Source organism: Solanum tuberosum, unplaced genomic scaffold, assembly GCF_000226075.1.
Source record: "Solanum tuberosum cultivar DM 1-3 516 R44 unplaced genomic scaffold, SolTub_3.0 scf00575, whole genome shotgun sequence".
NCBI classification, from domain to species: Eukaryota; Viridiplantae; Streptophyta; class Magnoliopsida; order Solanales; family Solanaceae; genus Solanum; species Solanum tuberosum.
In genome coordinates, this window is record NW_006239492.1 from 196,512 (window position 1) to 210,418 (window position 13,907).

At 31.5% G+C, this 13,907-nt stretch overlaps 2 protein-coding genes across 2 annotated transcripts; one reads left to right on the forward strand and one right to left on the reverse strand.

Moving 5' to 3' along the window:
* The first annotated feature begins 3,057 nt into the window (after nucleotides 1-3,057).
* LOC102603151 (tRNA-splicing endonuclease subunit Sen2-1-like) lies at nucleotides 3,058-5,430 on the forward strand. The gene is made up of 2 exons (XM_006365681.2): nucleotides 3,058-3,353; nucleotides 4,461-5,430. The coding sequence occupies exon 2, from the start codon at nucleotides 4,516-4,518 to the stop codon at nucleotides 5,245-5,247; it is 732 nt and encodes a 243-aa protein (XP_006365743.1). The 5' UTR covers nucleotides 3,058-3,353; nucleotides 4,461-4,515; the 3' UTR covers nucleotides 5,248-5,430.
* Nucleotides 5,431-5,491: 61 nt separating this feature from the next.
* Nucleotides 5,492-9,197, reverse strand: LOC102603490 (tetraspanin-3-like). Its single transcript, XM_006365682.2, has 2 exons — nucleotides 8,551-9,197; nucleotides 5,492-6,023 (listed from the first exon to the last, which is right to left on the reverse strand). Exons 1-2 carry the CDS (start codon nucleotides 9,064-9,066, stop codon nucleotides 5,679-5,681), a joined length of 861 nt encoding a protein of 286 aa, XP_006365744.1. The 5' UTR covers nucleotides 9,067-9,197; the 3' UTR covers nucleotides 5,492-5,678.
* Between the last annotated feature and the right edge of the window lie 4,710 nt (nucleotides 9,198-13,907).

A 13,907-nucleotide genomic window follows, 5' to 3' on the forward strand; every position in this document is an offset into this window, starting at 1 on the left:
CGGATACATAATATGTAGCTCGGATACATTAAAAACTAGCTCGAATACATTATAAAATATACCGGATACATAAAAACTAGCTCGGATACATTATAAAATAATTTAGAATTAGGAGAGAAATAAGAGATTTTAGAGATTTTTAGAAATAGAAGGGAATATTAGAAATAAAGAAAACATAAGACGTGTATTTCAGTATTTTTTTCTTAATAGTTTGCTATTATATACAATTTTTCCAAATTTAGATATGAGCCTTTCTCAATATTTTTGAGTCTTTTGCTATATTATTTACTAAAAAAATTGATGTTTGCACCACTTCACTTGCAATTGAAAAGTGCCAAAGGATCATTTTCAATAAAATAAATAAATAGATTATTTTGGACAAAATTTTATAAAGTAGGAGTCGGTTTGCTTAATTATCTCTATTTTAGATTAAAGCATAAAAACTGAATGAATGAATCAAGTATGACATTTTACATTCTATTTAGTGATAAAAAATTGAAAACACTACATAATGAGAATTTTGAAAAAACGAAACAAAATATGTACAAAATTATTTCTTACTTCAAACTGGTTTTGAACTATTTATAATACATGAATTATTATATTTTTGACTTTCTACTTTGTAATAAAATTAAAATTATTATTTTACCCAAAAAAAAATTAAAATAATTAAGTGATTGAAAATTTCTCTTATATAGAAGGGAGTAACTATCAACATGGCTGCTTATTGGTCATTTAATTGGCAAGTGAGGACATTTTTGTCATTCCAATTTTTCAAAGTGAAAAGTATTGCATAGAAAAATTACTTAACTACACTCATTTACTTACCTTAATATTCATTTATCCCTACTTATTTCAAAATTTTCAAAAATTCCTTATTTACCTATGTATCCCGCATGTATCCCGTGCACAACGCTATGTATCCCGCTATGTGGAATGTATCAAACCTAATGTATCTCGTGCACAACGCTATGTATCCCGCTTCGTGGCATTTATCAAACCTAATGTATCCTGTGCACAACGCTATGTATCCCGCAAACATCATTTTTAAGGGATTTTTGGTAAATAGAAAACTAGAAAGGATATGATGTTATTTAGTACTTATAATATGTGGTTCCTATAATTTATACTATATATGTACTATCAGCCTTATTATTTGGACCTTCTTAATATCTTTAGAAAAAAGGCTATACTTTTCTATTAAATTACAGATGAACAACTTTTACATATAGCAAACATAAAAATCATATTTGTATGTTATAGTTATAGTTTGCATAATTGAGCTCCATAGCAAACATAAATATGTATATTTCGCTATACATATACAAAGAAAGCAGTTGTATAATTCGCTATACATATACAAAGAAAACAGTTGTATAATTCACTATACATATACAAAAGAAAGCAGTGTATAATCTGTTTCGGTATACATATACAAAAGATCAATTGTATAATCCATATTTGTATAAAGCGAGAAAGAGAAAAAGACAAAAGAAAACTAGGCAGGAGAAGATTGTATTTGTATAATCATAAGTGTATAGGACGAAAATATATGCATTTGTATTTGTATATACAATTTTCTCTCGCTTTATACAAACACAAACACAATGTATAACATTTGTGTTTGTATAAAGTGAGAGAGGCGAGCGAGATCTGGAAGAAGGGAGAGAGGGAACGAAAATATATGTATATATACAATTTTCTCTCGCTTTATACAAACACAAACGCATTTTATACATTTGTGTTTGTATAAAAGTGAGAGAGGCGAGCGAGACAGCCACCAAAACGAGAGTGGCAAGCGAGATTCCACCAGGGAGAGAGGCAAGAATAGCAATAGTTTGCTATAGGGTACAATTAAATCAAACTACATTTATAGCATTTAATTTGAATTAATAGTTTGCTATTATATACAATTTTCCCATTACAGATTATGCCTTCTATCATTGAGTATAGTGGGGTCCATTTAATTTTATCATTGACACATATACAATGATAACTTTATTGAGTTTCTATATATTTCCATATAATTAATAAAATTAATTTTTAAAAAATAAACTCCTAATAAATAATTTATTAAGAAAAAAGTCAAATTAATTTAAATCAAGTATATATTTATTAACTCGACGTAAGTATTCAAATAATATTTCACCTTTGTGAGGTGTAAATACAATTCACCAATATTTAATTATTAGAGTTTATATTCTACACACAATTTATCAACGTAAAAAGATAAGAAATCATAGCATGTTTTTCTTTGCAAGTAAGTTTTTTTTTGTTTACTGAACTTTCAATACTTTTGCAAGATCAATAAGAATTTTTTCTTTTTGAAAAATATTGAATTGCTTTTTATTATTAAAATGACGTTATGGAAAGAAAGGGCAAAAAAACACATTCTTTCTTTTAAATTATGTGGTATAATTTAACCAAAAATTTACTTCCTTTATTTGATTTTTGTTAAGTAATTTAACTAAATATTGATATACTTTTTTTTTACTCTTTGAAATATTAGGGAATTTTACTTTGGAATAAAAAAATTTTACTCTTTGAAATATTAGGGAATCTTACTTTGGAATAACAAAAACTCTATATCAACATATTTGGGGTCCATAATTATAGGTTCTAATGTACACGATTTTGATAAATTAAAATCTTTAAAGTTAAAACTATTTTTAAACATAATAATGTTTTTTAAAAAAATTGAAAAAATAATGTCATACAAAAAAAAAATTAAAAAAATTATGACTTCTTCAATGAGGGGTTTGACCCTTACTCCCAAGAGAGAATTAACTATAAGGTTGAAAAACATCAATGCTTATTATAATCCTAAAATATTCTCTCCGTTACTACTTATATGTCACTATTTTCCTTTTGCTTATGTAAATAAAATGTACATACCTATTTTATAAAACTTGGCTCCAACAACTAATATATTGTTTTGATATATATCTATGTGTCACACTTGCTATGTACTTAATATACAATCTTTATATATGTGTCACACTTGCTATGTTGGGCCCGTGCCATCCACTTCTCGTATTAACAGAGATTAAAGTCATTTTAAATATATTTTTGCCCTATTTCATTTTTACCCCGTAAATGATAGAGATATGTGCAGGAATTTCATTTTTTCTAACCTAAAAAGTTGAAATAGATAACTGAAACTTAGTCCGATTAAATTAGTCCAATTAAATTTATAGTCGGAATCTACTTCAAATAAGTTCAAATTATATCTATTTTTCCTCTCTTTTTGAGTTTGCAGTGGATTCAAGTTAGCTCCGCAAATTCAAAAAAGGGCATACCAGATTCAAAGTTAACTATATTCAAAGCTTTGCGTTCGATGCTGCCATATGAAGGTAAATTTACTTCTTCATATCCTCCAGTTGTAGAATGTTTCTGTAGCAGCGCCTACCAGGTGTTTGAGTTTTTGCCCAGTTGAGTTATGACGCCTTTGTTATTTCGGAAATTGAAGAAAAATATTTTATTCATAAGTATTATTGGGAAGTATAAAAATACTGATGTAAATTTGAGTGTATAAAGTATGAGACTCTAATAATTTCTACAATTTACGCATAAGGGATATTAATTAGGTGCACAACTTAGGTTGGGCATAATGATGACAATGAACTCTATACGGTCAAAAAATTTGGTCTTAGCCTTTGTTGTGCACTAAATGCTGCTTCTTTTTCATTATCAAACCAAATGAGATTCATATGATCAATGCAAGATCTTCAGAGAATGGAAAAATCCAAGTTATGTAGTGTATGTTTCATCTAAGAGGAGCTATATAGTACCATTAATCGAGTCTGCAACCTACTTGTTCAACCTTTGATCGAGCACGACATTCTTTTGATTGGCCAATTTATGACTATGGTACAATGAGTTAAAAAAAAAGTGGAAAGCAACACTAAATCACTATAGTACATCTCTTAGAAGTAGGTAGCAATATAGACATAGCTAAATCATTAAAGCATATATGGAGAGCTGCATGTGTGAAATCCTTGAAGAGCTCCATCTACGCTTATGGAGGGCTGAGTTCTTTATTAACTGCTGCCTTTTCTGAATTGCAATATGTTTGCTTTCTTTCACAAGGTCATGCTCTGCTTGATGAATTCTTTATTTGGATCATTTAAGTTGTTTTACTACTTCGTTACTGCCAATACTTGTATGATAAAGTGCTTTAAAGCATGACCTTTGGAACAACCGTTTCATAGATTTAAGTTGAATTATGTTGGAGATAAAAGGACACAACATTTCATGAACTGTATAATACTATAAGATGTTTCTTACTCTTAATACTGGTAACTTTAGCAAAGACTTCATAGGCATATTCTCTACTGTTGCAAAATGCAATTCATTTATACTTTTGAAATTTTGTACCTGGTGTCTGTTTTTCTAATGATCATGTGTTGTGTAACTGGTTTATTGCAATTTTTTGGGTGCAATGTTGGTTCTCCAAACAGGTGTAAATCAGAATATGTTGAATTTAGAGTTTCTTTTTTGTTGTGAACGTGAATAATGGGGTCAAGGTGGAAAGGAAAAGGAGCAGAAGTTAAAGCTCTTGCAGATCCCATTTCAGAAATAGTCAGCCAACTCCAATCTTCTCTGATCAGCTCCAATTCTAAAGGACTGCTTTCTGGTACGGGTGTGCTTCTTAAAGCAGATGCAGAACTAACTGACCTCCTCAATCGTGCATGTTTTGGTAGGCCTAGGGTAACATCAGAAAAGAATGAGCAATGGTTTCAGCTCTCCACGGAAGAAGCTTTTTATCTTCAACATTCTCTAAAATGCATTAAGATTGTTGACCACAATGATACTGAGCTGAACGGTGACAAGTTATGGAAGCATATGACATCAAGCAGGGAAAATTTTCCTATCCTATTCAAAGCTTTTTCTCACCTTCGAAGTAAGAACTGGGTGGTTAGATCGGGCTCTCAGTATGGGGTAGACTTTGTTGCCTATCGTCATCATCCTGCCTTGGTACATTCTGAATATGCTGTGCTCGTTTTATCAGCACAAGATGGTAATGCACATGGTCGCTTGAAGGTTTGGTCCGACTTCCACTGCACTCTTCGCCTTTGTGGTAGTGTGGCGAAAACATTATTAATTCTCGACATTGAAGAACAACAAAGTTGTGCAACTTCTCCGTCGTGCTTAGATAATTATGTCGTTGAAGAGAGAACAATCACAAGATGGAGTCCAGAGCAAGGCCGTGAGAAAAATGTTAAATCTGACCCAAGAGTAAAGTAGGTTGACTGATTCAAGATTAACTCCTACTTTATCTTGTACTAGTTTAGCAATTGTATTGTGATTTAAAAGCACTATGATTACTACTCTGTAAACTGTGTTTAATCCACCTATTTGTTGTAGGCATTTTGGGCTGAATTTATGCCCAGTAAAAATGGTAAACAATGCCTCCTTATTTCACTTGGAGCAAGTTGCTGCATTGGGAAAGAACTAATGTATTCCAAAAAACCAGCTCAAAGAAAACCCATGCATAAAAAGTTTTGGAGAATTAATTGAAAAATATACAGAACTCATACAAGATGTATAGTCAATTTTCTTGGGGGAACAAAAGGGGCAAGTGAAGTATGAAGAAAGCATTTTGTTCTAACAAAGACAACATGACAAACATAGGAAAAATACATTACAATCTTTACTGTCTTATCATGTGGAAGCTCTTAGAAGTGTATCCTGCTTGGTTGAGATTTCTCCATCCTGGTTTCTCCATAAGGCTCGTCATTATCGATCCGTTTGTTGTGCCTAAAGGCTGCTATTGCAACCATATACATAATCACAAGAATGATCAATATGACAATGTTGATGACAGACACTTTCCTCCAACTCTTTTTCAGACTTGCCAGAACACCAGCTTTGCAAGAGTTGCAGTTGTAGCAGAGTTGCTGTTGATAATTGCTCCATCTACCACAATCAGGATCACTTCCTACGATCCCGCTTCCTGGGTTCCACACCGTCTCATTCAGGTAAGTGTACCCACATTCTGTAGGGGGTTTGCAACAACCAGACTACATAAAAAGTTCAAAACTATGTCAAAAAGATTGTTTTTAAGTAACTTCCAAAAGATTTGAACAATGAAAATAGATGGCAAATGTATGTCTGATCGAATTGATCAAGTCATGTAGGAACAAGGTTCAAATCTATTTGCCTGTTTAGGTATGCCTAACCTGCATGCATCACTCAACACACGACTGAAGCATTAATGGTTTATGAATCCATCATCAAGGATCTTAGCTAAGCACTTTGGGCTTGTATAAATGTTAAAAGCAAGAATAGTCATACCCATATAGCAAAAAGGAGAATCAAGCAGCTATACTGTATGATCCTCAATTCAATAATTTGGCGACAGCTTGGGATTTTCAAGGAAGAGTCCCGATCCAAGAAAAGAAAAATGAAGATACACATAGAGGTTGGTGAAAATATTTCAGTGAAACTACACGTCATTCCTCATTAGTTGAGATCGAATATATGAATCTTGTGTATTCATCCTATTCTATTTAGATCAAATGATTCATCAAGATAGATTATTTTTACTTTCTTCATCAACCTACAACTACTCTTAGGATTGGTTACATTTTGCTAAGTTCAAACAGACGGAGTTAATTATGTGTTAGACATTTAAGTATCTAGCACACATAGCCTCTCTTGCTCTTCAAAGAGCACATATGTGATGTCAATAATTGGGGGCCCTAACTTTTGGAGCTTGCTGGAAAAGTTAGGCTTCAATCTTTTTCCAAAAGAAACTATAGTCATTCACATCAACATCAACCTTGTGAACACTATTTTCTCTTGGTAGTGATGGATATTTTTTAATATTAGACACTGATTGAAGCAATAAGTGTTTTCAACACCAAAATGTCCGCAACAGTAAAAATTTATCTGCACACGATGTAATGCCACTTGCAAATTAGATTGAAGACATACTATAAAATTTCTTCTTCTTCTTCTTTTTTGACATGTTGATGATCTATGTTACATCAGGGAAATATTTGGTTAAAGTGACATAAACTAGAAAAAGTTTGTCTTTTGTTTTCTTTTTTTACCTTGGACCACTTGAAAAGCGGATATTCTACCAAGAGAAGTAAAGCAAAATGAATAAAATCAAGATGAGTCCAAAACAGCTAACATCCAGATTCCAGACTCATTAAACATGCATTTTGTCACAGGTCAAAAGCACCACATTATTGCAGCAAAAAATATCTACTTTTTAAAATTGTGGAAGCATTCATTAGACAACAATAGAAAAGTTGGTAAAATGTCTCGTCACTATATATAATAAAGATTAAAAAAGTGGATAACCCTAACCACATTGAAAAGCCAAGAGAGGAAAAGAAAACCCCCAGAGAATGTTAATTCTAATTGTCCCAATTTTTGTTTTGTCACTGAGGAAGCAAATATTTTTCCTACTTTATATTGGAGTCAGACTATTTTGGATTCGTGTTAGGCAGGGGCTCTTCGAGGATAGCAATCCATTTTTTATATCCAGAACTCGATTCAGGAACCTCTTGATTAAGGGAGCAGCAACCCCATCCACTGCACCACATCCGTTGGTGCTAGTGAGGAAGCTAATCATTTCATTATGCACATGATTATTATTATTATTTGTATAAAAATCATATTAAATTCAATCAGTTGAAGTTGGTTGCTTTTCTCTGTTTTTTTTTTCTCTCTTTTTGTTTTATTTCCTTCTTGGTAGGTTGGAAATTGACAAGAGGCATATCTGTTGGCAACTCACTTATCTATAATCTAAACATAAAATATGTTAAAATAATTGTGCATAGTTTGGACATTAACGTCAATTCCCTAAAAACAGATGTACATGCAGAGTGTGCTTGTCCGAACGGAAAATATTTTTTAGAAAAACAAAAAATTGTTCAAGTAAATATTTTTTAATGTTTGATAAGTAAGCAAATTAAAATTATCCGAAGAGCATTTACAAACATTGCAGAGGTGAGGTTGTGTCAGGGGCAGAGGAGGTGGGGTGGTCAAGGGGCAAAGGTTAGGCGCAGATGATTAACTTAAAATGTCACTAAAAAAAAGTCATATTTTATATTTTTCAATATCTATGCCACTAGAAAAGTCATTTTTCCAGAAAAATTTTCTCCGAAATATTTAACAAACTAAACATGAAAAAGTTAAAAATAAATTAAAATACAACAACTACATATAAGTGTAATTCAATAAGTGAAATTTAGAGAGTGTGGTGTCTTCGAAGCTAACCTCCACAAGGTAAACAAAACAAACTTCTTTTTTCAAAAAAGGAAATATATTTTCCTCCATGCTAAATATATCCACAATCTTATGCAGTTTACTAATCATATTTTTTTAAATATCAGTGTCCACACCTCGACTATATTCCTATTAGGCTAATCATGTTTCATATTGATGTTAAAACAACAAAGAAGAAAATAATCAGGAGCAAAACAAATTATATTTTCCTCTTAAAACATTATTCATATTAGAACTCAAATCATATACTCCCATAAAAACAGAGTGAAAACTAACCACAAAAATAAAAAAATCCTTAACACTTACCTCAAGAGGACTAAGCCTTCTAAGATTAAACACCTGAACAGGCTCTGGAATTCCTCTATTATAAGTCCTTCTCATCTTACCACAAACATGAGAATCCCTAATACAAGAACTGATTTTTGACCAATAACTCTGACTTGCAACTCTTTCTTCCAACCACCCAGAGTAATCTTCCAAATGGTACTCTGAGTAGACCCGGTTCATAACGGGTCGACCCGACCCTTTATCAGTGACAGCATAAGCAAATATGACAAATCCAATCAAAGCAGCAATGATAAAAAACATAGCCCAAAGGTAAAGGTACATAAGGAAAGTGTTTCTATAACAAGCACCAGCAAAACCTGCTAAAGAAACAACCATAATAGAAACCCCAATAACTATTAAGGGCCATTGAAGAAATTTTAAGCAATCTGTGTTGTTTGCTCTGCTACTTAGCCATATTCCACCACCCAAGATTGGGATTGATGCAAGAAATGTTAAGAAATTTACTAGACCTATTAAATGGTTACTGGTTCTCATAGTGAAAAAGCTCTGTTTTTTTGTTTTTTTGGGTGTCTTGTATATGTACTTTCTTGAAAGTTTTTTTTTTTTTTTTGTTGATATGAGAGTGTTTTTGAATGAAGAAAAAGGAAGTGTCTTTCTTTATGAGTACTGTGGAAAGAACAGAGAAAAGATGAGGGTCTTTCTTATTAACACCTTGTTTGGATGGTTGTTAGCGTTGTATTATATTTTTAGTTTAAATATAATGTTTGTTGATTGTTTTTAAATTTTATTGTTATGTTTAAAAATCATCATTAAGTAACGATGATTTTTATTTTTTTTGTGTAATGATTGATTTGATGTGAATTTTTTTTATCTTGTCTTTACTGTATCTTTTCATAGTATTTCTATTGTATACTATTTTTTTTGTTAATGTGCAACATTATATAATAACGAAGATTAATACAACCTTTCCAAATATTATATTTATTAAAATAATACTATACAATATATTATGAAGTAATACTTATCAACTGTACAAACAGAGTGCAAGTGATGGTAAGCAAAAGGGTAAGTGTGAAGTGAAGTGACAGAAGCACCCTTTTTATTTGTCAGCATCCTACCTAGTCCCTGCATTTGACTTGGTAGAGTTGAGATGATGAATGGATAAATTTTTGTGCTGTTTTTTTTTTTTTTGATAAATAAAATAATAATTTGTGTTTGTTTATGAATTGAATTAAAGAAAATAATTTTTAAAATTTTTGTGTAAAAATAGGATTATTTTTTTGAAAGAAAAGGAAGATATAAATTAAAACAGTTTCATACAGAGATACCGAAAAAAAAAACTCCCAAAATCTCCCCTTTTCTTAAGAGTGTTACTCTTCTTCATAATAATAATAATTAGGGTAAAAAATGGAGTGATATATGGTAAAAGCTTAGCATTTTCTTAAAAATATTGATAAATTGTGTTTCTAATAACTTATACTACCAGTTATGAAAAGTGGCAAAGTGATAAGTAGTTATTTCATCCTTAATCAAAGACCTCATGTTCGAGCCGTGATATAAAATTGCCTTTGGTTAAAGAGCATTTTAATAAATAAGACTCCATAGAACCTCAAGACGGATACATGTGAGAAATAAAAAATAATAATAAATTTATATTTTAAAAAATGAGATGGTGATTTGCTCTTTTTCTTTATTTTTGGGTTCAAGGGTCATGAGAGGGTGATAAAGGTTGTTACATAGACGTAATTAGGATCACTAGGACAGTATGACGAACATTTGTCTTTCCCCACACACACCCCAACCATTAACCAACCCCTTCTGTCAATATATGTATAAGATGATTTATGGAGATATTTGACGTTGTCTTTTTCTTGACCTCAAAGGTTAAAGTGTTTGATTGAGTGAAGTTAAATGATTATAATTAAGATGATCAAAGACTAATTGCATGATGATCAAAGTCAATAAGCCATTTATGGTGTCTTTGATGAACTCTGGCGGAACCGTATTGGTGAATTTAGTACAAAGTCTTCTAATGAATTAATTAGTATTTGAACCTTAAAACTGATAACTTTAGTTAGAAATTAATTAAACTTATCTCATGTATCAAGAATTAGTAGTTACGTACTTAGTAGCTTTGAAAACAACAGTGCTTGCTATTAATTGATGTCAAAGAGAATTCAACATTTCGCCTATAAGAACAAAACATTAGTTTTTACTTTATTTAAGTAACGTAATTTTCGAACGAGGAGGAGGGTCAATTAAACCGCCACTTTGCTGAGTCCCATATCCATCCATTATGATAAAGGAATAGTTTTGTGTAGTTGTTTTTTTTTTTAATTAAAAAATGGAAAAGGCATAAATTCCCTCCTCAATTTGTACCGAAAAGTCAGCTACACACTTCAACTATTATGACGACCTATTACACATCTATTCTTGTTCAAAGTGTAATTAATACCACCTCAAAACTGACGTGAAAATAAAATTTAAAATAAAATAAATTAGGCGCGTCTAAGGTTGAAAATAAAGTCAAAAAAGTAAATTTTTTTAACCCTCAGCCCCTGTTTTCTCCTTTTTCATGTTCCTCGTCTCTTATTTTCCTTCAAAAAAATTCTTCTTCATTTTTTTCTTTGCACAATTTTTCAATTTGTCACTTTATTTCATTTTTTCTTATCACATTTCTACAATTTTTCACTCAATTTCATCATTATACCTAAAAAAATAATTTTTTAATTTAAATTTCACAATAATTCTAGAAATTCGAGACTTTGTTCTCCTAATCTTTCCACTTTCACCTTCAAATTTTCAGCAAAATACAAGCAAAGCCTCCAACCTTAAAACCCCCAAATATTCTTGTAGCCTGTATGCATGCATATACATACACCCACTTGCCCTTTTTTTTATAGTTAAAAATGATTTCTTTTCATTTGTGTATTCATATATTTGTATGTGCATATTCACACGCCCACTTACCTTATTTATTGGTTGTTCAGATTTGGAAGCACAAAGCTTACTCAAACGTCATGGATCTGAAAAACAAAGCTCATTGACACGTCATTAAATCCATGGTTGAAGCTTTGAGCTCGCCAAAACACCTGCAATAAAAACTAAAAGTAAAAAAATCGAAAAGGGGTAAGGTAAAGGGGTTCGATTCGGTGTTCATCAATGACTGATTTGGAGTTTTGGGTGGTTTTTTGTGGTGGCTTAGGTAGTTGTTTGGTGGTTGTTCTTTGTCGGAGATGGATTGGCTGTTGGGAACAGAGGAGGGGATGACGTTTTGGAGGTAGGTTTGTGGTGGTGATAGGTTGATTGTTCTTCGCCGGAGAAGACAAAGAGAATTGTGATATAACTTCAAATGAATAATTATTCTAGTCAGATTAGGGATAAAAATGGGTAGGATTTAGATTGGAAATATATGATTATTAGAGAATTTTAATAATTTGTTAGGGATTAATTAGAGTAAAATAGAGTTAACAAAAAAAATTTAATTAATAAAGAAAATAAAATAAAAAGAATATAAAAAATTATAATTTATAATGTGGAGCTGACGTGGCACTGACATGGTGCTGACGTGGCGGCGAGTGTAATACACCACATACTGTGAGAGTGGTGTTATGCGTCTCAAATGTGGTATTAAATTCACTTTTATATAGGAAGAGTGTATAATAGGTCGTCATAATAGTTGAAGTGTGAAACTAACTTTTCGGTACAAGTTTGAGGGGAAATTTATGCCTTTTCCCTTAAAAAATTGGAACCATATAACAAATTCCTGAGTTGGCAATGAGACTTAAATATGCAACAAAAAAGATACGGAGAAAGTGTCATGCATGCAAATTAAATATTAACTATGAGAGCACCTAACCTAATTATAATTAAGCAACTTTCACATATAGCAAACACAAAATTCATATTTGTATGCTATAGCAAAATTTACATAATTGCGCTCCATAGCAAACATATATATGTATAATTCGCTTTACATATACAAAAAAAACAGTTGTATAATTAGCTATACATATACAAAGAAAGCTGTTATATACAAAAGATCAATTGTATAATATGTGTATGTATACAACGAGAAAGAGAGAAAGGCAAAAAAAACTGGGCAGGAAATATTTGTATTATATAATTATAAGTGTATAGGACGAAGATATATGTATTTGCATGTGTATATACAATTTTCTCTCGCTTTATACAAACAGAAGTGCAATTTATACATTTCGTTTCTGTTTGTATAAAGTGAGAGAGGCGAGTGAGCGAGCGAGATCTGGGAGAGTGGCGAGCGAGATCTGGGAGAGAGGAGAGAGGGGAACGAAAATATATGTATATATACAATTTTCTCTCGCTTTATACAAACACAAATGCATTTTATACATTTGCGTTTTTGTATAAAGTGAGAGAGGCTAGCGAGACTGCCACCAAACTAGAGTGGCGAGCGAGATTCCACCAGGGAGAGTGGCGAAAATAGCAATAGTTTGCTATAGGGTACAATTAAATCAAAGTATATTTATAGCATTTAATTTGAATTAATAGTTTGCTATTATATACAATTTTCTCATTATAATTTAGCTCTATCATATATGTTATCTTAGGCAATTCATATATTTTCCCTTAGAAATGACACGGGATCATTTAGTTTGCGAACTAAATTATTTTAAAATTATATTTTTAATTGTAATTCTGCAATTAACTTACCTCATCTATCTTCGCCGGTTTCCTGAGTCCATATATATCCATTATCGCAAAGGACTAGCTTTAATTTATGTAGTGGCTTATCTTTTTTCATTTAAAAATTTGAACTATATAACAAATTCCCAAGTTGTTAATGAGCCTCAAATATGCAATAAAAGATATTGCGAAAGTGTCGTGCATGCAAATTAAATATTAACTATGACAGCACCTAACGTCCTAACCTAATTATAATTTAGGACTATCATCATCTAGATAGGTTGTCTTCCTAGTGTATTCAAAATTTTCATAAAAAGGGTTTAAAAAATCAAATCATTTAATGCATAAAATTTGGACTTGAAACTTCAAAATAATTAATTTTGAATTCAAAATAGGGAAAATTGTATATAATAGCAAACTATTAATTCAAATTAAATGCTATAAATATAGTTTGATTTAATTATACCTCATAGCAAACTGTTGCTATTTCACCTCTCTCCTGGTGAATCTCGCTCGCCACTCTCGTTCTCTCCCTCGCCTCTCTCGTTTTTTATACAAACGCAAGTGTATAAAGTGTGTTTGTGTTTGTATAAAGCGAGAGAAAATTGTATATATACATATATTTTCGCTCCCTTCTCTCCCTTCTCCCAGATCTTGCTCGCCACTCTCCCAGATCTCGCTCGCTCACTCACCTCTCTCACTTTATACAA